This window comes from Nerophis lumbriciformis, linkage group LG32 (genome assembly GCF_033978685.3).
Source record: "Nerophis lumbriciformis linkage group LG32, RoL_Nlum_v2.1, whole genome shotgun sequence".
In the NCBI taxonomy this organism is placed as follows: domain Eukaryota; kingdom Metazoa; phylum Chordata; class Actinopteri; order Syngnathiformes; family Syngnathidae; genus Nerophis; species Nerophis lumbriciformis.
The window spans coordinates 8761134-8785748 of NC_084579.2; the positions used below are offsets into that span (position 1 = coordinate 8761134).

General features: G+C 41.4%; 2 protein-coding genes across 3 annotated transcripts in view; one reads left to right on the plus strand and one right to left on the minus strand.

Moving 5' to 3' along the window:
* LOC133574764 (uncharacterized) overlaps positions 1-24615 on the plus strand; it is a 115531-nt gene that overhangs the window by 33750 nt on the left and 57166 nt on the right. For both annotated transcript variants that reach the window (XM_061927023.1, XM_061927022.1), the window contains exon 3: positions 13959-14043. The gene's annotated coding sequence lies outside the window, so the exon portion shown is untranslated. The remainder of the gene's footprint in view (positions 1-13958; positions 14044-24615) is intronic.
* dgcr2 (DiGeorge syndrome critical region gene 2) overlaps positions 1-24615 on the minus strand; it is a 40173-nt gene that overhangs the window by 14222 nt on the left and 1336 nt on the right. Inside the window, exons 2-4 of the mRNA XM_061927019.2 lie at positions 9057-9179; positions 3443-3529; positions 3144-3354 (exon numbers count right to left, since the gene is read on the minus strand). Coding sequence (XP_061783003.1) covers positions 3144-3354; positions 3443-3529; positions 9057-9179 — 421 coding nt within the window. The remainder of the gene's footprint in view (positions 1-3143; positions 3355-3442; positions 3530-9056; positions 9180-24615) is intronic.

Genomic DNA, 24615 nt, shown 5'->3' on the forward strand with positions numbered 1-24615 from the left:
TCATGAAAGAAAGGAATCTATATGTGTTAAACATGCTTGTATTATCTTTAACCACCTTTAACTTGTTAACAATATTAACTATGTGTGTTAAACATGCTTGTGTTATCTTTAACCACCTTTAAGTTGTTAACAATATTAACTATATGTGTTAAACATGCTTGTATTATCTTTAACCACCTTTAAGTTGTTAACAATATTAACTATATGTGTTAAACATGCTTGTTTTATCTTTAACCACCTTTAAGTGGTTAACAATATTAACTATTTGTGTTAAACATGCTTGTATTATTTTTAACCACCTTTAACTTGTTAACAATATTAACTATATGTGTTAAACATGCTTGCATTATCTTTAAACACCTTTAACTTGTTAACAATATTAACTATATGTATTAAACATACTTGTATTATCATTAAACACCTTTAATGTATTAACAATATTAACTATATGTGTTAAACATGCTTGCATTATCATTAAACACCTTTAACTTGTTAACAAAAACATATGTTTCATAAATAAGTAAATATAAATTATTGAAAAGTAGCTCGCCTGCAGAAAAAGTGTGAGCACCCCTGGTGTAACGGTACACAACAATTTCAGTTTGGTACGTACCTCGGTTTAGAGGTCACGGTTCGGTTCATTTTCGGTACAGTAAGAAAACAACAAAATATACATTTTCTGGTTATTTATTTACCCAAATTTGTAAACAATGGCTTTATCCTTTTAACATTGCTTTAAAATAGCTGTGTGTGTGATGGATGTGAGCCACCACTAGGCTGATCAGTGCAACAGCAGGCAGTCATGAATGCTAAGCATAACAATAACATATATATACACACAGGGTCCATTGCCAGGGTTAATGCAGTCAACATATATAAAATAACAACTAAATAAGATGAGGCTCAGAATTGGTTTCTTAACAAAACCTTTCTATATAAAGTGCAACATTTCCACATATAAAGTGTAACATTAAACTGCTTCAAGTTGTTGCTCAGATTAAATAAAATGACAAAACTTTTCTTCTACATACAAAAAATGCAACATTAAACAGTTTCAAGTCAACTCAGCCTCAGATTAACTTTTCTTTCCCCCCCAGCCTTTAACCCTGGTTAACTTTCACTCAATTTTCATGTTTTTTTGCCAGAAAAATCAGTTTATCCACATTGTCTGCAGAAAGGGCAGACCTGCTTGCAGTTAAAATGTCTCCAGCTGTGGAAAATATCCTTTCACTGGGCATGGAGGTAGCAGGTATGGCGAGGTAGTGTCTGGCTAACTTGGCAGTAAGAGGATATATGGGCTCATTGTTCTTCCACCATAGAAGTGGGTCAAAATCTAGTTTTTAATGCAATATAGTCTTAAATCTGCTGCTATAAAAACATTTGTTATTGCTTTAGCCCTGCCTGACTCGCCGAGGAGAGGCTGCTTGAATGCGGTGTTTGCACCACGCTCGTCTTTATCTTCGTTGAAGCGATGTTATCCATTGTTGTATCGCACCGCAAAGCCGAAATGTTCCCTAACGGGAGATCTTTACGAGGCAGGAGGGATCTTCCAGCTCTGGCTTTTTGCATTGTGTAGTAGCCCGGTCATTCCTAGAATGCCGTGTGTTGTGCCTCGGTGTGCATTGTTTACACAACGTGCGGTGCGCTACTTAAAGGGGAACATTATCACCAGACCTATGTAAGTGTCAATATATACCTTGATGTTGCAGAAAAAAGACCATATATTTTTTTAACCGATGTCCGAACTCTAAATGGGTGAATTTTGGCGAATTAAACGCCTTTCTAATATTCTCTCTCGGAGCGATGACGTCACGTTGTGACAATCCGCCATTTTCTCAAACACCGAGTCAAATCAGCTCTATTATTTTCCGTTTTTTCGACTGTTTTCCGTACCTTGGAGACATCATGCCTCGTCGGTGTGTTGTCGGAGGGTGTAACAACACGAACAGGGACGGATTCAAGTTGCACCAGTGGCCCAAAGATGCGAAAGTGGCAAGAAATTGGACGTTTGTTCCGCACACTTTACCGACGAAAGCTATGCTACGACAGAGATGGCAAGAATGTGTGGATATCCTGCGACACTCAAAGCAGATGCATTTCCAACGATAAAGTCAAAGAAATCTGCCGCCAGACCCCCATTGAATCTGCCGGAGTGTGTGAGCAATTCAGGGACAAAGGACCTCGGTAGCACGGCAAGCGATGGCGGCAGTTTGTTCCCGCAGACGAGCGACCGAAACCCCCTATCGACCCTAGCTTCCCTGGCCTGCTGACATCAACTCCAAAACTGGACAGATCAGCTTTCAGGAAAAGAGCGCGGATGAGGGTATGTCTACAAAATATATTAATTGATGAAAATTGGGCTGTCTGCACTCTCAAAGTGCATGTTGTTGCCAAATGTATTTCATTTGCTGTAAACCTAGTTCATAGTTGTTAGTTTCCTTTAATGCCAAACAAACACATACCAATCGTTGGTTAGAAGGCGATCGCCGAATTCGTCCTCGCTTTCTCCCGTGTCGCTGGCTGTCGTGTCGTTTTCGCTTGCATACGGTTCAAACCGATATGGCTCAATAGCTTCAGTTTCTTCTTCAATTTCGTTTTCGCTACCTGCCTCCACACTACAACCATCCGTTTCAATACATGCGTAATCTGTTGAATCGCTTAAGCCGCTGAAATCCGAGTCTGAATCCGAGCTAATGTCGCTATAGCTTGCTGTTCTTTCCGCCATGTTTGTTTGTGTTGGCATCACTATGTGACGTCACAGGAAAATGGACGGGTGTTTATAACGATGGTTAAAATCAGGCACTTTGAAGCTTTTTTTAGGGATATTGCGTGATGGGTAAAATTTTGAAAAAAACTTCGAAAAATATAATAAGCCACTGGGAACTGATTTTTAATGGTTTTAACCATTCTGAAATTGTGATAATGTTCCCCTTTAATATGTCCGTGTGGAAACTCGTTCGGTGCACCTCCGTTCCGAACCGAACCCCCCCGTACCGAAACGGTTCCATACAAATAGACGTACCGTTACACCCTTACAAAAACGTCGTTGTTACAAGTTGTAGTGTCAAAATGTTTGTGGTAGAGTGGCCACTAGAAGTCCCCTTGCAGAGTCCAACCAAAAGACTACACTGTAAGGAACTCACTTGCACTGGTCTCTGCGCTCGCACTCTTGGTCTTCAAAGTCCACCTCGATCTTCAGGATGAACTGCAGCTCCTCGTCGGTGACAAAGGTGGCCAGCGAGCCGTTGACTTTCTGACACGTGTCCACGGCCTGCCAGTAGTCCTCGTTGCGCTGGTACACTTTGTAGCAGCTCGCCGTCTTCTCGTAGTGGTGCCACCCGCTGGGGCATTTCTCTGGTGGAAGCAAAAAGACGTGTGGATTGTACACTTCTGGAATTCAAGTGACCGCAATGATGAGAATACGCGGGAAAGGGAAACGTACTGTTGAAGCGCACAGGCTGAGCCACGCCCATGACGTCCTCATCCTGGTCATAACCTTGGCCGAAACGAAACCGTTCTTCCTTTATCGCTGAAAAATATCACCAAAAGAACACATTTATGTTTGTTTATGTATGGGTACATATTTTCAATGCAAAGTCTGTTATGCACCTTCGGGGACCAAACATCTACATTCTTAGTTTAGTTTCAAGTTTATTCACAATACCATATAACAATTACAATAGTAGTGAATATCATCATTTAAAGATGTTGGTACGTGAAAGGTGACAAAGGGCAGCCTTGGCGGAGTCCAACCCTCACTGCCCTTTGTCACCGATTCTGTTCATAACTTTTATGGACAGAATTTCTAGGCGCAGTCAGGGCGTTGAGGGTATCTGGTTTGGTGGCTGCAGGATTAGGTCTCTGCTATTTGCAGATGATGTGGTCCTGATGGCTTCCTCCGGCCAAGATCTTCAGCTCTCACTGGATCGGTTCGCAGCCGAGTGTGAAGCGACTGGGATGGGAATCAGCACCTCCAAGTCCGAGTCCATGGTTTTCTCCCGGAAAAGGGTGGAGTGCCATCTCCGGGTTGGGGAGGAGATCTTGCCCCAAGTGGAGGAGTTCAAGTACCTCGGAGTCTTGTTCACGAGTGGGGGAAGAGTGGATCGTGAGATCGACAGGCAGATCGGTGCGGCGTCTTCAGTAATGCGGACGCTGTATCGATCCGTTGTGGTGAAGAAGGAGCTGAGCCGGAAGGCAAAGCTCTCGATTTACCGGTCGATCTACGTTCCCATCCTCACCTATGGTCATGAGCTTTGGGTCATGACCGAAAGGACAAGATCACGGGTACAAGCGGCCGAAATGAGTTTCCTCCGCCGAGTGGCGGGGCTCTCCCTTAGAGATAGGGTGAGAAGCTCTGTCATTCGGGGGGAGCTCAAAGTAAAGCCGCTGCTCCTCCACATCGAGAGGAGCCAGATGAGGTGGTTCGGGCATCTGGTCAGGATGCCACCCGAACGCCTCCCTAGGAAGGTGTTTCGGGCACGTCCGACCGGTAGGAGGCCACGGGGAAGACCCAGGACACGCTGGGAAGACTATCTCTCCCAGCTGGCCTGGGAACGCCTCGGGATCCCCCGGGAGGAGCTGGACGAAGTGGCTGGGGAGAGGGAAGTCTGGGCTTCCCTGCTTAAGCTGCTGCCCCCGCGACCCGACCTCGGATAAGCGGAAGAAGATGGATGGATGGATGGATGGTATGTGAAAGGGTCCCCCAAATAAGCTAGAAGAAGCTTTTGACAGGGGGTCCAGAGGACAGTATATACATGGAATGATGAAACATGGTAGCAAGCACAACAACAAAAAACAAAAACAAAACAAAAAAAACAACGCTATATGATTAACACAAGATAATAGTACTAAAGCAAGCATACACATACATTCATTCAACCATGCAAAACCCAACAGTAGTCTACCCCACATGAAGCATTAAATATAGGTGGTTAATAGGTAAGTTTTCAGTTTCTTTTTGAAGTTGGAGAATGGATACAGCATCTTGAGGCTCTCATTAAGCCGGTTCCAAATCTTTGGTCCCCTGCATACAACACTTCGAGCGGTACAATCCAGTAAACGATGTTTCCCTGATATCAGATGTAAGTTACGAGTGTTGTGGGCATGCTGGGGATGGTAGATAGGAACCAAGCTACAGAGCCTAAGATTCAGCCTGCAAATGACTTGATAGGTTAAACAAGCATTTTGATAAATATTGAACTCTGTCAGTCTTAAGAGATGATAATTATGGAATAGATGTCGAGTGGGGGCATTAAACTTGGACCATGACAGGGCCCGTATGATTTTCTTTTGCATGGATTCTAATTTGTGAAGCACCAGATGACATTACAGTAGTTTAGATGTGGTTCAAAGAGAGTTTTATATAGGATGAGTAGAGCATAAAGAGGAAGATAATGACGAAGGTGAAAGAACAGGCCAACATATTTGGATAATTTCTTTAACAGATGGCTAATGTGACATTTGAAATTGAGGTATTCGTCAATGATGACCCCCAGGAATTTTGTGGAGTACACTCTCTGTATTTCCTGCTCATTGATGTTGATATGGCAGTGCTCAGTATTTGTCCGTTTTTTATTAGAACGAAATAGAATAAAATTTGTTTTATTTACATTAAGTGAGAGCTTATTGCATTTGAACCAGGAATCCACTTTCACAAGCTCTGAATTGACAGTTACTTGTAGATCGTGTAGGCTCCTGTGTGAGGTAAACAAATTTGTATTGTCAGCAAAAATTATTTTATGAAAGGTTTCGGAGGAGTTTACAAAATCATTTATGTATAGGATAAAAAGGAGAGGCCCCAAGATGGATCCCTGGGGAACCCCATAATTTATGGTCATACAGGGTGAATTGTGATCATTGACGCATACACATTGCTGCCTTCCGTATAGGTAAGAGCGGAACCAATCGAGAGGTACCCCTCTGACACCATAGTGATATAGCTTATACAATAAGATTCTGCTTAATTCATCGTTTTGATTCTCGATTAATTGGGCAGTTTTGAGACCAATTGTATGAAACTTTTTTCCATCTATTTTTTCACTCTGTATTAGTAACACCGGCAGTAAGATTTGGTTTTGAAAAAAATTAACATTGTAGAGAAAGTTGTATTGGTATCGAATCAGGTTTTGACAACAAATAAATACAAACATTGAAAATAATACAATATTTTTGGTGGATATTTTTTTGAATCATGACATGTTTTCGATGCCAATATTCATAGTTTTGTACACTTTTGTTTCAAAGGTTTATATTTTTAATCTTTTTTTTTAAGGTTTAGTTTCAGGGTTTTTTTCTTTACGGTTTCAAAATAATGGTTTAAAGTGGTTTAATCTGTCTTGGCCTGTCCACTCAGGCAAATCATATTGTAGATGTAGATGCCCATAGTTGCTGTGTTGGATACTTCTCGTGTTACCTTATTTGTATTTGACTTTATTAAATGTTTGGTTAGAATTTTAAGTAACATAGAAATGTATCACAGCTGTTTATCTTATGGAAGAATTTAGTTAATCAGAAAACTGGAACCAATTGTTTGAAAAAAGTATTATTTTTGAATCAAGAATAGTGTCATGATCCGTTCGTTGCCCGGATCATGTCTTGATTTATGTTTGATAGTTTTTTTTCCCCTATGTTTTAGTCTGTTTCTGTTCTTTACCCTCTTTCCTTTTGTTGGCTTTTGGTTGCCATGAAAACTAATTCTCCACACCTGCCCTTGTTTAGTAATTAGTGTTCCCACCAGCTGTTTTGCCAAATCACTTCACTTTATAATTTGGTTTCTCTCAGCCACAAGTCACTGGATCAAAGTACGCTCTATGAGTCAGGTACTTTGATTATGTTTTCATAACGCCGTGCTGAAACTAAGTTTTGCTTCCTGTGCGCCCCCGAGCACATGGTTTTGCCTAATCTATGGAATAAAGGAATCGCACGCTGCTCTTGGTGCTTCTTGTCCTTCTCCGCATCGTAAGAACACCACCATCGGTACTATGAATCGTTTCTGAATCAAATCATTATCCTCAAGAATTGAATTGAATCGTGCGATGCCCAAAGATTCGCAGCCCAAGTAACTCCATTTTAATGAGGCTTCAATGGTTTAAGACAGGCCGGGACAATTATTTTGCCTCGGGGGGCCAGATTTAGAGAGAAAAATGTGTCTTGGGTACGGGATATCTATTTTTTTGGAACACTAATACAAAACCTCACAATAATGTCTGATTTAAGGCTAAAAACGTTATGACAGACTGCCTTAAAAAACGGAATGGATTTTTTTTTTTTTTTTTACTGAATGAGACACCCAGAATGTACATTAAAATAAAGAATGTGGGATTTACAATATTAACTATGAACAATAAAACACTGAATATTGACAACATATGAACGTCACACCCCCTCTCCATCCACATATTTTACAATCAAGTGAAACGCAACAAATATGCAACAAACAGTGAAATATGAATGCAAAGGGTAAAAAAAAAACCCACCTACAATCTGATACATCTTATATATCACTAAGCTTTAGAACTTTGTCGTAAAAATCTCCTTCCGCGTCTGTCCCTGACTCTGGAAACGCTCTGTGGAAACGCAACCCACCCACACTGCTTGGTGCCTCGTCTGAGCTGCTGTGCCTTAGATTACCATAGTAACTAAATAGATTACCATAGTAACTAGTATATCATGCAAAAGCGCAGATTGCAACCATTGAAATACTTTGTATAGTTCAAGACTTACGGTAATTTGAAAACATCACCGCACATCATAATGGCAGCCACACTTTCCATCTTAAAGATCTAAAAAAATTATTTGGGAATGTCCAACGGGCCAGATTGAAAAGCTTTTACTGCATAATAACTAGGGATGTCCGATAATGGCTTTTTGCCGATATCCGATATTGTCCAACTCTTTAATTACCGATACCAATGTCAACCGATATATACAGTCGTGGAATTAACTAATTATTATGCCTAATTTGGACAACCAGGTATGGTGAAGATAAGGTACTTTTAAAAAATAATAATAAAATAAAATAAGATAAATTAAAAACATTTTCTTGAATAAAAAAGAAAGTAACACAATATAAAAAATAGTTACATAGAAACTAGTAATTAATGAAAATGAGTAAAATTAACTGTTAAAGGTTAGTACTATTAGTGGACCAGCAGCACGCACAATCATGTGTGCTTACGGACTGTATCCCTTGCAGACTGTATTGATATATATTGATATATAATGTAGGAACCACAATATTAATAACAGAAAGAAACAACCCTTTTGTGTGAATGAGTGTAAATGGGGGAGGGAGGTTTTTTGGGTTGGTGCACTAATTGTAAGTGTATCTTGTGTTTTTTATGTTGATTTAATAAAAAATAAGTAAAAAAAAACAAACAAACAAAAAAAAAAACGATACCGATAATAAAAAAACGATACCGATAATTTCCGATATTACATTTTAACGCATTTATCGGCCGATAATATCGGCAGGCCGATATTAACGGACATCTCTAATAATAACCCTTAATTTGCCCAGGTCTGGTTGAAGGGGTTTTTGGCATGTAGAACTACAATTGATGAGAGCATAATGTCATGACTCATAAAAACAGACTTGCAAGAGCTTGTCCCTGCGTCAAGGGTGACCTTTGGCTGACGTTTGCTCTTGTTTGCCCAGATGAAGGCTTGACTGGCACACATAAATATGCAAGATATTGGGGGAAAAAAACATCCAGTACAGTCAGCAGATCAGCTTCCGACTGGCCGGAGATTGAACGTGTGTATGTTGTCGTGCACTGTTAGCACAACTATTGCTGTACAAAGGTCACATGCTGCTCTCAATCCTGTCAATAATTCCCATTATGTGGACAGATATCTGGGGATAAGGACTCTCTGGATTACAGAGGGGGAAAACAATAGGATTTCAGTCAAAGGTTTTGCACTGATTCATCACTGCATGTCAAAGAGATCAACAAACAGACAGAGACACGTGCGGCCATTTAAGCCGCGCCTCCAGCTGCCATCTGATACACGGCAGCTACCAGACACCTCGTGTCGGGAGAAGAAGAAGTACTCACGGGGGCAGTCCGTCTCGTCGCTCTGGTCCTCACACGCCGTCCAGCCGTCACACTGCCACGACATGGGGATACACTGCATCTTCCCGCTGCGGCAGGCAAACTGCCCGGGACTGCAGCGTTGCTCTGAAACCACAAAAACGCACGTTGAGCTGCATAAGAGGTTGGAAATGCCACACTTGCAAAGCAGCAGAACAGAACACATGGCACTTCATTGGAATCAGAGATCCACCGATTGGTGCCGATTTTTGGCATTTTGACATTTTGTCGGTATCAGCCGATATTTTTTTTTATACAACTACAACAGAAATACATTAGCAAATACATTATATACACAAATGATACCATCCATCCATTTTCTTCCACTTATCCGAGGTCGGGTCGCGGGGGCAGCAACCTAAGCAGAGAAGCCCAGACTTCCCTCTGCCCAGCCACTTCGTCCAGCTCCTCCCGAGGCGTTCCCAGGCCAGCCGGGAGACATAGTCTTCCCAACGTGTCCTGGGTCTTCCCCTTGGCCTCCTGCCGGTCGGACGTGCCCCAAACACCTCCCTAGGGAGGCGTTCGGGTGGCATCCTGAGCAGATGCCCGAACCACCTCATCTGGCTCCTCTTGATGTGGAGGAGCAGCGGCTTTACTTTGATCTCCTCCCGGATGACAGAGCTTCTCACCCTATCTCTAAGGGAGAGACCCGCCACCCGGCGGAGGAAACTCATTTCGGCCGCTTGTACCCGTGATCTTGTCCTTATGGTCATAACCCAAAGCTCATGACCATAGGTGAGGATGGAAACGTAGATCGGCCGGTAAATTGAGAGCTTTGCCTTCCGGCTCAGCTCCTTCTTCACCACAACGAATCGATACAGCGTCCGCATTACTGAAGACGCAGCACTGATCCGCCTGTCAATCTCACGATCCACTCTTCCCTCACTCGTGAACAAGACTCTGAGGTACTTGAACTCCTCCACTTGGGGCAAGATCTCCTCCCCAACCTGGAGATGGCACTCCACCCTTTCCCGGGCGAGAACCATGGACTCGGACTTGGAGGTGCTGATTCCCATCCCAGTCGCTTCACACTCGGCTGCGAACCGATCCAGTGAGAGCTGAAGATCCTGGCCAGATGAAGCCATCAGGACCACATCATCTGCAAAAAGCAGAGACCTAATCCTGCAGCCACCAAACCGGATCCCCTCAACGCCCTGACTGCGCCTAGAAATTCTGTCCATAAAAGTTATGACCAGAATTGGTGACAAAGGGCAGCCTTGGCGGAGTCCAACCCTCACTGGAAACGGGTCCGACTTACTGCCGGCAATGCGGACCAAGCTCTGACACTGATCATACAGGGAGCTAAATACCAGTATTTAGTAATGTTAAAATAAAAACATTGTGATAAGTAGAGAGTAAGTTAGTAGTAACAACCAGTGCCCCTCCCCCCCACACACACCCTCTCTTTGGAGTGCAGTCGCCCACTTACAAGAACCTGTCAAAATTTCAATTTTTTTGCCGGAATTTTCAGTTTTTGTCCTGCTTTTCTTCTTCCGCCCATTTTGTGTGTTTTCGCTACCGCAGCGCTCGCACGACAAGCCTGCTTCCGAAACACTAGCAGCGTACATGGGCTCATGAAACGGAGCGCAGCGAGAAAGCCTGCTCAGTGGCCTAGTGGTTAGATTGTCCGCCCTGAGATCGGTGGGTCGTAAGTTCATACCAAAGACTATAAAAATGGGAGCCATTACCTCCCTGCTTGGCACTCAGTATCAAGGGTTGGAATTGGGGGTTAAATCAACAAAATGATTCCCAAGCGCAGCCACCGCTGCTCCTCACTGCTCCCCTCACCTCCCAGGGGGTGGAACAAGGGGATGGGTCAAATGCGGATGGTAATTTCACCACACCTAGTTTGGGTGTGACTAACAGTGGTACTTTAACTTTTTATGTTCCGTGATTTCAGATGGACACAAAGATGACAGAAAACCTATCTGTGCGAAAAATTCACACTTTGAGTTAATTGACAAATAGGAGACTTGTAAAATGTGCAAAGGAGAGCAGGCAACAGCTCATTTCTGGGTTAGGCTACTTGAAGGATCCCAGAATTAGTTTTATTTAAATGTTTACCATATTTAAAAATCCTATTTCATATCAATCATAACATTTAGAAATCTTTGATGTACATCGTGTTACAAATTAAAAACAGGAAGTGAACATGTGTGTTGGTAATTGCTATGAAATGGAAAAGGGGTAGGATTAAATAAGCTTTGCGTCTTCCTACTCCCTTATGGACATGTTGTAAAGAAAATGGTTTTTGCACTTCCGATCCGATACCGATATTGTTTTTGCACTTCCGATCCGATACCGATACTGACCGATACTGGCCTATCCGAGCATGTATTAAAGTTCAAAGTTATTTAGCCTACTTAGTTGTCAGAATCATGTTGAAAAGGGTTTTAGTACTCTTGATAACAACTAGCCAGCTGAATTAGGGGAGTTTGAATAATACACAATGGTTGGTAACAAGAAACTGACCTGTTTATTCAAGGATAAACACAAAATAGACAAAATTATACATGACAAACAGAAATGGCATCATTGAACTAGGGCTGGGCGATATGGCCTTTTTTTAATATTGCGATATTTTAAGGCCATATTGCGATACACAATATATATCTCAATATTTTGCCTTAGCCTTGAATGAACACTTGATGCATATAATCACATCAGTATGATGATTCTATGTGTTTGGATTGATTGATTGAGACTTTTATTAGTAGGTTGCACAGTGAAGTACATATTCCGTACAATTGACCACTAAATGGTAACACCCCAATAAGTTTTTCAGTCGGGGTCCACTTAAATTGATTCATGATACAGATATATACTATCAGATATATACTATCATCATAATACAGTCATCACACAAGATAATCACATTGAATTATTTACATTATTTATAATCCAGGGTGTGGAGGGGAGCGCCGGATGTAAGTGTCAAAAAGACAGCCAAAAGAGTTTGATATGAGAATAAATCTAAAGTTAAAATATCGGGTAGAAATGCACCCATTTGCAGGAAATGTAGTCTTGATTTTCAAAATGTTCTTTCAAGGCTTGCATGTCTACATTAAAACATTCTTCTTCATACTGCATTAATATATGCTACTTTTAAACTTTCATGCAGAGAAGGAAATCACAACTAAATAGATCACTAATTTTTTCAGACGGTGTTGTTCTGGAAATTTTTGCCTCAGCATTTTGATGGTGTGGGCGTGTGGCACCGAATGGAGATAAGCGTCTCGACAGACATTACAATATTTGAACAATGATGACGAAAACGGTTTTCTCTGTCGTGTCCGTGTGTCGAAAATTGTTATGCGCTTATTTTTTTATTTGATTTTGTGCGTGGCATAGATTTGCCGTGCGCAGAGGACGTTTGAGCAGGCGCGCACCTTAGCGGCTGCGCTAGCATCACAGCTAACGTTAGCCATGCTGCTACCTCTCTGCTCGGGGAGGACGTATACGTATGTGACGTATGACGTGACAGTATGTGACATGTGTAAGAAGGTGCGCTCGCTGTCTGTGAGAGGGAGACACAGGAAAGAGTGAGAAGAGCCTGTCGTGTAATGCCAGCAGCTAAAAGCAACTGCGTGAGATTCCACAGACCTGTGGATGTGTTGAAGGTGTGCTGGAAAATGCAGAACTGAAATTACGGAGCAGCAGAAAAGTGGAATGTATTATTTAATTCGGTGCGTTGGAAAACACGGACCAGAGTTTTTTTTTAAACTGGATCTGGATCGGCATTTTCCCATGCCTTGCCGATACGCATTTTTTGGCAAATATCGGCGGCCGATCCGATCCAAATATCGGATCGGGACATCCAGATTCTGGATACATGTTTCAAAATAATGGCTAATGGCTAGTTCATATTGTGAGTACACGTCCAAGGCACCGAACTTGCTCGTCAAAGAAACCCGGTCATGATTCCCGAAGCGCTCACTTTGTATGACACACACCAACGCATCAGCTGGTCCTGTTACATTCTTAGTTTCCTGATTGGAAGCATGACACACAGACACACACACACAAATCACCATCACTAATTTGGGAGCAGTGATATGGAAACTCGTAATGCAAGAACACCTCGGTGGTGCCAAAAGGCGCTCACGGGGTGCGGTAAGAGAGCACGAGCGCCACCGCATCTCAGCTAACGCTAAGTGGATTGAGGCGCATTACCAACGCGCCGTCAGTCTGCCGGGGGACTGAGGCCATTACTTTGACAGGGTATGAGTCACATTGAAATGGAGAACATAGAGGACCACCAAGTGAGCAATGTTAGCGGTTGAAAGCTTTTTAAAGATGTTAAATTAATCTTGTTAAAGCCACCTGCATTCACTGCATAATGAAGGTGCTTCTATAATCTTTAACACATTTTGAGTTTGTTCATTTATTGGATGCACTGATTTAGGAGCGACCTATAGAACAAGACCTCTTTCCACGTTTTGCTAAAAAAAAAAAAGTGGCGCCCTGAGCTACATTAATCTCACAGAGAGGTTATTTTCCTCTACGAGCCTTGGATTTTGTGGCCTTAAGTGTACAGATGAGTGAACACTGGATGCCACAGGATAGGAGAAGTGAAACTCTGCATCTCTTACATAACGGACAGGAAAATAAAACCAGGGAGTGACGATAGCACTACTTTAGCGTGCTTTTAATTTAATTTAATTTTTTTTTTTACAGCATCAGCAACTTCACTTCAGTGGGTTATTGTACTGAATGTGGTCATCAAAGGATTAATGTTTAAACTTTTCCTGCATCATCACATAACTTTTCCAGTTTAGCCCATGCAATCTGAGCACCGGCTTTTTCTCAAGTGTCTTCCTCCCAAAACTTGCGGATGTCCTCCAATGTTGTTCCTCTTCTTTACAGGTTGCACTGCTACGACGCCGAGCTAACAACATAGCAAACGCCATCCAAGTCTACGCCTCCCCCAGGGAAACGCAACTCACTTTAGGTTTGTTATTCCAAACTGAATTGTGTTGAATTGAACCGTACTTCTAATGTTATTGTGGGGGAAAACCCTGGGCTAGGGAACACCAAGAAACCCCATTAGCAAGGAAACGTCCTACCAAAGACTTAAGTGGAGCTAATGCTGTAATCTGCAGAGGGGGGTTGTGTCTTAGCTCTCGAAATGTTCTCTGTAAAGTCTTACATGGCTATATCTCTGCCCTCTGGCACTGTCTCGCTTCATCTTTCTTTGCTTAACGTGCACTTCTACCTCTGCAACAAACCAAACCACATGACTAACAATCCGAGGTTTGCAAACCACAGTTCATCTGATCTGCATGTGTTGTATCATGGGAAGAAGCCGAGACAGGCACAGGACACAACAAGTCAAAACTAGTAAATCTCATACTGTAAAATAGGCACTTGGTTGTCCTCACCGAACTGTCCACACAAAGTCAAAAGCATACAATTGGCCAAAATGTCATTGTATAGTAGGAATTAAGGCATCTACATCAAAACAGGTCCTTATGATGCACTTAAAGTTTGCAAAATAGAGTCATGCAATTGGGTTTAACTAATTTGAATAAGAAAAATACATTTGAGGCCGATAGTCAATTAACCGACGATAAATGAAAATTTAAGTCGGTACGTTTTCCAGCGTTGATAAATAGCGATGAGCATGCTTTGAGAGCATTAACGCATTTCATTGCTTTTAGCTCAGTGGTTCTTAACCTGGGTTCGATGGAACCCTAGGTGTTCGGCGAGTCGGCCTCAGGGGTTCGGCGGAGGTCAAAACACACCCGACTCATCGTGTAAATAAAAACTTCTCCCTATCGGCGTATTACGGATACGGCAACAGCAGAAGTCAGACTGATTTGCAGGTGTGTAATTTGTTGTGAGTTTATGCACTGTGTTGGTTTTGTTCTTTGAACAAGGTGATGTTCATGCACGCTTCATTTTGTGCACCAGTAAAAAAAACATGGTAACACTTTAGTATGGGGAACATATTCACCATTAACTAGTTGCTTATTAACATGCAAATTAGTAACAGTCATTACTTTATTTATTGTTATTGTTGTGTATATTTGAGGGCCCCACAATCCTCGCCTTAAGATATGTTTTTGCTTTTGGTTATTGTTTCTATTCAAGTGCATTTTGTTAACAAAGTATATTTTATTATTATTTGATTGTCTTATTTACCTTGGAGATTTTAACATTTTCATTCCAATTACACTTTTAAAATACATGACAAATACAATTGTATTGCATTTGAAAGGATATACATGCATTAATATTATGTATTATGTAGCTGAGATAGGCTCCAGCGACCCCGAAGGGAATAAGCGGTAGAAAATGGATGGATGGATGGATCAATACATCAATGGTTAATTCGGCAATGGCAATAATATCGTTAATCTGCAATAATTTGTAGGTCAATGTATCGTCAAGCATAATTTGTTATTGGCCCAGGCCTACATTGAACATGTCTTCGATTAAACCTCACCTTGAGTAGAGTACAACAAATTCAGTATAGTCCAGGGGTCGGCAACCCGCGGCTCCGGAGCCGCATGCGGCTCTTTGATCACTCTGATGCGGCTCAGCAGCTCACTTGTTGAACCCCCCAATTTTCCCGTGAGACTTCCGGATTTCAGTGCCTCTCACAGAAAACTCCCGAGAATAATATTCACCGATTTTCACCCTTACGGCTATAATAAGGGCGTGCCATGATGGTACAACATTTGGCGCCCTCTACAATCTGTATTAACAGCGTGCCAGCCCAACACTTGTTATACAATGTACATCTTTAGCTTGCACACGTGCGTGACAGCAAGGCATACTTGGTCAACAGCCACACAGGTTACACTGACGGTGGTCATATAAAACAACTTTAACACTCTTACTAATAATGCGCCACACTTTGAACCAAAACCAAACAAGAATGACAAACACATTTCGGGAGAACATCTGCACCTTAACACAACATAAACACAACAGAACAAACACCCAGAATCCCATGCAGCCCTGACTCTTCCGGGCTACATGATACACCCCTGCTACCACCAAACCCCGCCCTCACCCCAACCCTGCTCCCTCACAAATCAACCCCCCCCCTCTCTCTCTGTGCGTCGGTTGAGGTGGGCGGGTTTGGTAGTGTAGGGGGGGGGGGGTATAATGTATCCCGAAAGAGTTAGGGCTGCATGGGATTCTGGGTATTTGTCCTGTTGTGTTTATGTTGTGTTACGGTGCAGATGTTCTCCCGAAATTTGTTTGTCATTCTAATTTGTTGTGGGTTCACAGTGTGGCGCATTATTAGTAAGAGTGTTAAAGTTTTTTTTTTTTTATACCGCCACCGTCAACCGTGTGGTTGTTGACCAAGTATGCCTTGCTGTCACCTACGTGAGCAAACGGAAGCCCCATTTAAAGGGCGGTTGATCAGGCACGCTGACTTTAGTGGGTGCTATATGCTGTACCATCACGGCGCGCATGACGCGGAGCCATTCATTTAAAACCCGCGTGCCGCACCAGCTCTCAAATTCCGCATAAAGGTGTGGGCAGCGTGTCTGAGACCCCTGGTTTATACAAAGCAAATAAAAAAACTTTGTATACAGTGTTATTTCATTTAAAATTTCAAAAAAAATTTGCGGCTCCTGTTGTTTTCTATAATTTGTGAAACTGGTCAAAATGGCTCTTTGACTGGTAAAGGTTGCCGACCCCTGGTATAGTCCATAGCACATAGCTAGGGTCCAACAGGCACAGGATCAGTCACTACGTTTCCATGCACTAAATTAGTCTGATTTCTCCAGTATTTCGTTTTTTTAAATATTTTACACCGACATGTATTATGACACTCTAATACGACTATTGGTCATACACCATGTGCCTCCCTTACACCGGCGAGGCGCTTATTTCTTTTTAGCGTGGTTAAATGTATTGGTTTTCCGGTTGACCGATGACGTACACCAAAAGGAGGCATCTGCGGCTCCTTACAAGTCAACAGCCTAGCTCTGTTGTACTTGATGTCCGCTGTAATATTGGCCCAGATTACAAATATCTCTAATGGCTATGCTGATGTTAAATACTTTGTGAAGCATTCTCCTTAAGATTACAGTTGTTGCCTATGTTTTTATTAAATGGTATCTGCTACTGGGTTACACCCCGCACGTTGAGACTGGTGCATGAAGGGTCCCCTCCGGCGGCACACACCCACTCGAGAGAGCTGGTTTTCAATTGCAAAATTCAGGTGTGTGACTTTTCAAAAACCGAACACGATTGGAATAAGGTGTTTCTATGGGTTGTAGGATGTCTACGGATGTTCTCATTCATCCACGTTTTTGTATTCTCAGAGCATTCAATTGATCGCAGCTGGACTGTTTGGTTTGTCTTAGATGACGTTTCGCCTCTCACATACCTGCCAACTTTTGAAATCAGAAAAACCTAGTAGCCAGGGTCCAGGGGCCGCAGGCCCCGGTAGGTCCAGGACAAAGTCCTGGTGGGGGGTTCAGGGGGCCTTCGCCGACGCAAAATGATTATTAGCATTCAGACAGGTTAAAATGTTGCTAAAACCATCACTTTTCTATCAGTCACAGTGACTTTTCAAAACAAAAATATTACAGCAAAAATCATATGGGTTGATTGACATGTTTATTCTGTAAGCTAACTTTACAATTCAAATGTAGTTTTTTTGTAAGCCTTTCAAAAGAATTCAAAATATGAAAAATTAATGAAAATTAATTTAAGCCATCAGACACTTGAAAAGTGGCACATCACATCTCTAATGTAATCATTTTAACTTTTCAACAGAAATAGCACTGCAAAAATATTAAGGACATACTTCTGTATTTTGGTAGTTATGCTGTCAACATTTAACAAGATTTCTTCAACTTGGACTTGAAAGCATAAATAGTACGAACACTTTTAACAGTATAACAGTACTAAACAATTCCAATAGATAACATTGGTGTCATTACCTTTTTGTTTGCTCAATTATTGCCTCCGTAAATAAAACTTCGGCATTTATCACATCCAAAGAATCTGTTTGGGCGACGAAAAACGTTGAAAGTTTTCCACTTGTATCGCTAGCAACGGCATTAGACTTGTGTTTTTTTGTCCCAACGTGGTCTTTTACATCGCTAATTCCTCCGTGTCCGATCGAAAAATCTTGTCTGCGCAAGGTGCAATTCGCGTAGTTTTCACCCTTTTTGGAACGGATAATTATTATTATTAAATTATTATTTGAATATTCTTCACGGAATGACTGCAGTTTTCTTTTCGGTTTAAGACTCGTTTGCGATTTTTCTCCGGCTGATTCCATGATCGTTCGCTCGTTTGGAAACAATGGCAACTGGTGCCTCGTGCTTGGCAGCGGTGCTATAAATAGCCTCGCGCATGGCATTCGGAATGGCTCGATAGGAAGTTACGGGAAGCAGTGTCAATTGTCATTGTTATTACGCAATTTCGTGAATAAAACTTTTTTTTAAATTATTTTTTTTAATTAATGAAAAACCGTATTTTTTATCACTGCAACCGTAACCCGGAATAGGTTGATGAAAACCGTACTAATTACGGGAAAACCGGAGTAGTTGGCAGGTATGAGATTGCACAGTACAGTACATATTCCGTACAATTGACCACTAAATGGTAACACCCGAATAAGTTTTTCAACTTGTCCACGTTAATCAATTCATGGTACAAATATATACTATCATCATAATACAGTCATCACACAAGTTAATCATCAGAGTATATACATTGAATTATTTACAATCCGTGGGAGTGGGATGTGGAGTGGGTTAGGTTTGGTTGATATCAGCACTTCAGTCATCAACAATTATATCATCTGACAAATGGACATTGAAACAGTGTAGGTCTGACTTGGTAGGATATGTACAGCGAGCAGTGAACATAGTGAGCTCAGAAAGCATAAGAACAAGTATATACATTTGATTATTTACATTTGGTTATTTACAATCCGGGGAGGTGGGATGTGGTGTGGGGAGGGTGTTAGTCTAGGGTTGTAGTTGCCCGGAGGTGTTCTTTTAGTGCGGTTTTGAAGGAGGGATCTAGTCTTAGACTAAGATTGCTCAGACCTAGTCTAGCAGCTGATGCCAAAACTCCAAATATTTATACTCCAACACCAGGGTGGTGTGTCTGGGCAAGGATCCTTCCTCTTGTAGTGAGAAAAACAACTGCAAATGAGCAATCCTACGGTCAGCGCCAAAGACAGTCGTTGAAGTATAATTTCCCCTTGTTAGCGTTGAGGTATTGTGTGGCAGAACGATCGCTGTGGATCGCCCACTACCAGCCCAAAATAGTCAGAACCTACATTAGCATTCCATTCAGTTGTAAATAAATGGCAGAAAGAAGAATTTGTGGCCAGAATGTTTCTAAGTCTTATTTGTTGAAGGTTAAATTGCAGTCTTTTAGGAATGGATTAAAGGATGCTTATTTGGAGCCAAATCGGACTAATTTAGTGCACGGACATGTAGTGATGGAAACGAGGAGCAAAAGGGGTATCATACTCATGAAACGCTCAAGCATTCAGACACCAGTACAAATATAAACACTGACACTACCTTTTTTACATTACTCGCAACGCTAATCAGTTTAAAGCACTCCGAACGTCAACAGGAAATTTTGCTTGTGCTCATTTTGGAGGACAAACCAGCATGTGTTCAACCATAATCTGATTACACGCAACTGTAAATATCACAAGACCGGTCTAAAAAAAAAAAAAAAAAAGTTCAGATTTGATGTGTTTGAACTGAATGCAGAGCACACTGGCATAAAGCAAAATATAACAATGTTGATCTTCTATCATTTATTGAGGTTGTAGTTTGCTGTAGCGTAGAACTTCAATGCATCACACTGATGGGTGTTTTTTCTTTTGTGCCCCTCTTATGTAGGAAAGACAAATATTAGAAACGCCCATTAAAACTACAACTTCTATATCAGAAAATACTTTGATAGTGTCAAAGCTGCATAGTATACAACAAAGTCTCCTTGGGTTGTGCAGATTTACCTAATGTTGTGATCAGGCAGTGTATATTTACATACAGTAGCTTTTATGTACTGTAGTTTATAACAGGGGTCCCCAACCTTTTTTGCTCCAGGGATCAGTTTAATGTAGGCACTATTTTCACGGACCGGCCTTCCACGGGTGGCAGATAAATATAGCAAATAAGTGCACGAAAAAACTCCCCATAACGTTCAATTGGTGGGAGCCACTGGCCTTTTCCTTTTGCAAAAAAACCTCTCCATAGACTTTTGGCTTTTACTCACTATCTCATGGGTTATAGGTGATACATCACATTCAAGGAGAAGAGCATGGATATATAATAAAGCTCAAAATACTTTCTATTAGCTCTCATACATTTCTATGGATTTTCATTCTCAAAGTATTCAAATTTTGTGCAATATTTCATACATAGATACACTGTTAGCTTTTTTCGGTCCAATTTTCCATGCGTAAGTACATCTGTTATTGCTAACTACTTGTGTAATAGGACTATGTGCACTTTAACTTACTAGGCCAAAGGAGATGTGTATCTTCTTCATTCAGCACAATTATTATATGCAAAAATGTTACACTTCTCCATCTGCCGAATGCACTGTAACTACTATGGTCACTTTGTTCCTGATCTGCCCTGATCTTAGGTCATCAACCTGCCGCAGACTGCAGATGGAACCTAGCTTTTAGCTACGATTTGGCATCTTTACGTTTATTATGTTTATTAATGTGCATTGTCCCATGTAACAAAGTAAATGGTAAATGCGTTATACTTGTATAGCGCTTTTCTACCTTCAAGGTACTCAAAGCGCTTTGACACTATTCATACACACATTCACACAATGATGGCGGGAGCTGCCATGCAAGGTAGGGATGTCCCGATCCAGGTTTTTGCACTTCCGATCCAATACTGATATTGTTTTTGCATTTCCGATCCGATACCGATACTGACCGATACCGATACTGACCGATACTGGCCTATCCGAGCATGTATTAAAGTTTAAAGTTATTTAGCCTACTTAGTTGTCAGAATCATGTTGAAAAGGGTTTTAGTACTCTTGATAACAACTAGCCAGCTGAATTAGGGGAGTTTGAATAATACACAATGGTTGGTAACAAGAAACTGACCTGTTTATTCAAGGATAAACACAAAATAGACAAAATTATACATGACAAACAGAAATGGCATCATTGAACTAGGGCTGGGCGATATGGCCTTTTTTTAATATTGCGATATTTTAAGGCCATATTGCGATACACAGAATATATCTCGATATTTTGCCTTAGCCTTGAATGAACACTTGATGCATATAATCACAACAGTATGATGATTCTATGTGTTTTGATTGATTGATTGAGACTTTTATTAGTAGGTTGCACAGTGAAGTACATATTCCGTACAATTGACCACTAAATGGTAACACCCCAATAAGTTTTAACTCGTTTAAATTGATTCATGATACAGATATATACTATCAGATATATACTATCATCATAATACAGTCATCACACAAGATAATCACATTGAATTATTTACATTATTTAGGGTGTGGAGGGGGGCGCCGGATGTAAGTGTCAAAAAGACAGCCAAAAGAGTTTGATATGAGAATAAATCTAAAGTTAAAATATAGGGTAGAAATGCACCCATTTGCAGGAAATGTAGTCTTGATTTTCAAAATGTTCTTTCAAGGCTTGCATGTCTACATTAAAACATTCTTCTTCATACTGCATTAATATATGCTACTTTTAAACTTTCATGCAGAGAAGGAAATCACAACTAAAAAAATCACTAATTTTTTCAGACAGTGTTGATGTGGAAATTTTTGCCTCAGCATTTTGATGGTGTGGACGTGTGGCACCGAATGGAGATAAGCGTCTCGACAAACGTCACAATATTTGAACAATGATGACAAAAACTGTTTTCTCTGTCGTGTCCGTGTATCGAAAATTGTTATGCGCTTATTTTTTTATTAGATTTTGTGCGTGGCATATATTTGCTATGCGCAGAGGACGCTTAAACAGTGCGCAATTGCACAGGCGAGCACCTTAGAGGGAGCGTTGCTCGCACGGCTGCGCTAGCATCACAGCTAACGTTAGCCATGCTGCTACCTCTCTGCTCGGGGAGGACGTATACGTATGTGACGTATGTCGTGACAGTATGTGACGTGTGTAAGAAGGTGCGCTTGCTGTCTGTGAGAGGGAGACACAGGAAAGAGTGAGAAGAGCCTGTCGTGTAATGCCAGCAGCTAAAAGCAACTGCGTGAGAATCCACAGACCTGTGGATGTGTTGAAGGTGTGCTGGAAAATGCGGAACGAAAATTACGGAGCAGCAGAAAAGTGGAATGTATTATTTAAATCGGTGCGTTGGAAAACACGAACTGGAGTTTTTTTTTAAACTGGATCTGGATCGGCATTTTCCCATGCCTTGCCGCTACGCAATTTTTGGCAAATATCGGCAGCCGATCCGATCCAAATATCGGATCGGGACATCCCTAATGCAAGGCCCTAACCTCGACCCATCAGGAGCAAGGGTGAAGTATCTTGCTCAAGGACACAACGGACGTGACGAGGTTGGTAGTAGGTAGGGATTGAACCAAGAACCCTTAGGTTGCAGGCACAGCCACTCTCCCAACCGCGCCACGCCGTCCCCACAAAGATGTAACAAATATAGCAAATGGAAACTTCCTATAAGGAGTTTTATAATACATTTAAGAACAAGCTTATTGGTGTGTCTGGTGGGACTGGCGAATGTTAAGTAGGAGAAAAAAGCGGGCGGTTATAAATTATTCAATGCAGTGATTCTTAACCTTGTTGGAGGTACCGAACCCCACCAGTTTCATATGCGCATTCACCGAACCCTTCTTTAGTGAAAAATAAAATGTTTTTTTTTTCAAATTCAAGAAAAAGTTATACGTTTTTTTTACTGGTGCACAAAATGAACCGTGCACTAACATCACCTTGTTCAAAGAACAAAACCAACACAGTGCATGAACTCACAACAAATTACACACCTTACACACATTACCATGAATTGATTAACATGGATCCTGACTTAAACAAGTTGAAAAACTTATTCGGGTGTTACCATTTAGTGGTCAATTGTACGGAATATGTACTGTACTGTTTCATATAATGTATTCTCTTCCTTTGCAATCTGATAGTAAAAGTTTCAATCGATCAATCAAACAACCTGCAAATCAGATGGAAAATTAGAGGGAACATTGTTTGGGAGTATCCATAATACGCCGATAGGGAGAAGTTTTTATGTACACAATAAGTCGGACGTGTCTTTACCTCCGCCGAACCCCTGAGGCCGACTCACCGAACCCCTAGGGTTCGATCGAACCCAGGTTAAGAACCACTAATTTAATGTCTCTGTGCGGCCTGGTAGCAAATGCGTCACGGACCGGTGGTTGGGGACCACTGGTTTATAACATTTTTTGGGTTAAATACTGAGACTAAACCAGGAGTCAAATTAGATGCAAACTTTTTCATGCAGGAGAATTATTCTACAAACCCTGTTTCCATATGAGTTGGGAAATTGTGTTAGATGTAAATATAAAACAATGATTTGCAAATCCTTTTCAACCCATATTCAATTGAATACACTACAAAGACAAGATATTTGATGTTCAAACTCATAAACTTTATTTATTTTTTGCAAATAATAATTAACTTAGAATTTCATGGCTGCAACACGTGCCAAAGTAGTTGGGAAAGGGCATGTTCACCACTGTGTTACATGGCCTTTCCTTTTAACAACACTCAGTAAACGATTGGGAACCTGTTCCCAATTTGCCTGTTCACCTGAGGGATGCTCCAAATAAGTGTTTCATGAGCATTCCTCAACTTTATCAGTATTTATTGCATACTTGCCAACCCTCCCGGATTTTCCGGGAGACTCCCGAAATTCAGTGCCTCTCCCGAAAACCTCCCGGGACAAATTTTCTCCCGAAAATCTCCCGAAATTCAGGCGGAGCTGGAGGCCACGCCCCCTCCAGCTCCATGCGGACCTGAGTGAGTGTTGACAGCCTGTTCACAACATTGCCATAAACAGCAATGTTGTGACACTTTTAAACAGGACAATACTGCCATCTACTGTACATGCATATGTGACCCACCCATAATGTCTCACATTTTTGTGTTGATTTATTTATTTTATTTTGTGGTTTGAATTCGTTTTTGGAGCTGTCATTACACATTTATCAGTATTCACATTGGTCAGTAGGGGGCAGTAGGGCGTTTCTTCCCAATTGCATGCTATCACCTGCAGACCGGAAGTGTCTTGTCATTCTGATGAGCGCGACCAGTCTGTGAACAATTGAAACGTCCTGTGTGCTTTTTCCTCCCGTATAACAGGTTAGTTTTGGTGAATCAACTCACTGAATAATACCCATGTGATCTTTATAAGTTTAAGTACACATTCTGATGGTGGAGCCTAACTCTAAAGTGTTTGTGAGTTGTAGTTTGTATTTGTGAATGAATCCAGCGCACAGCTGCAGTAATCAATACAAAAAGGCGACGTGAGTGCGCAATGTTTATATAGGAACTTCTGATCCCAAATTAGGGCTC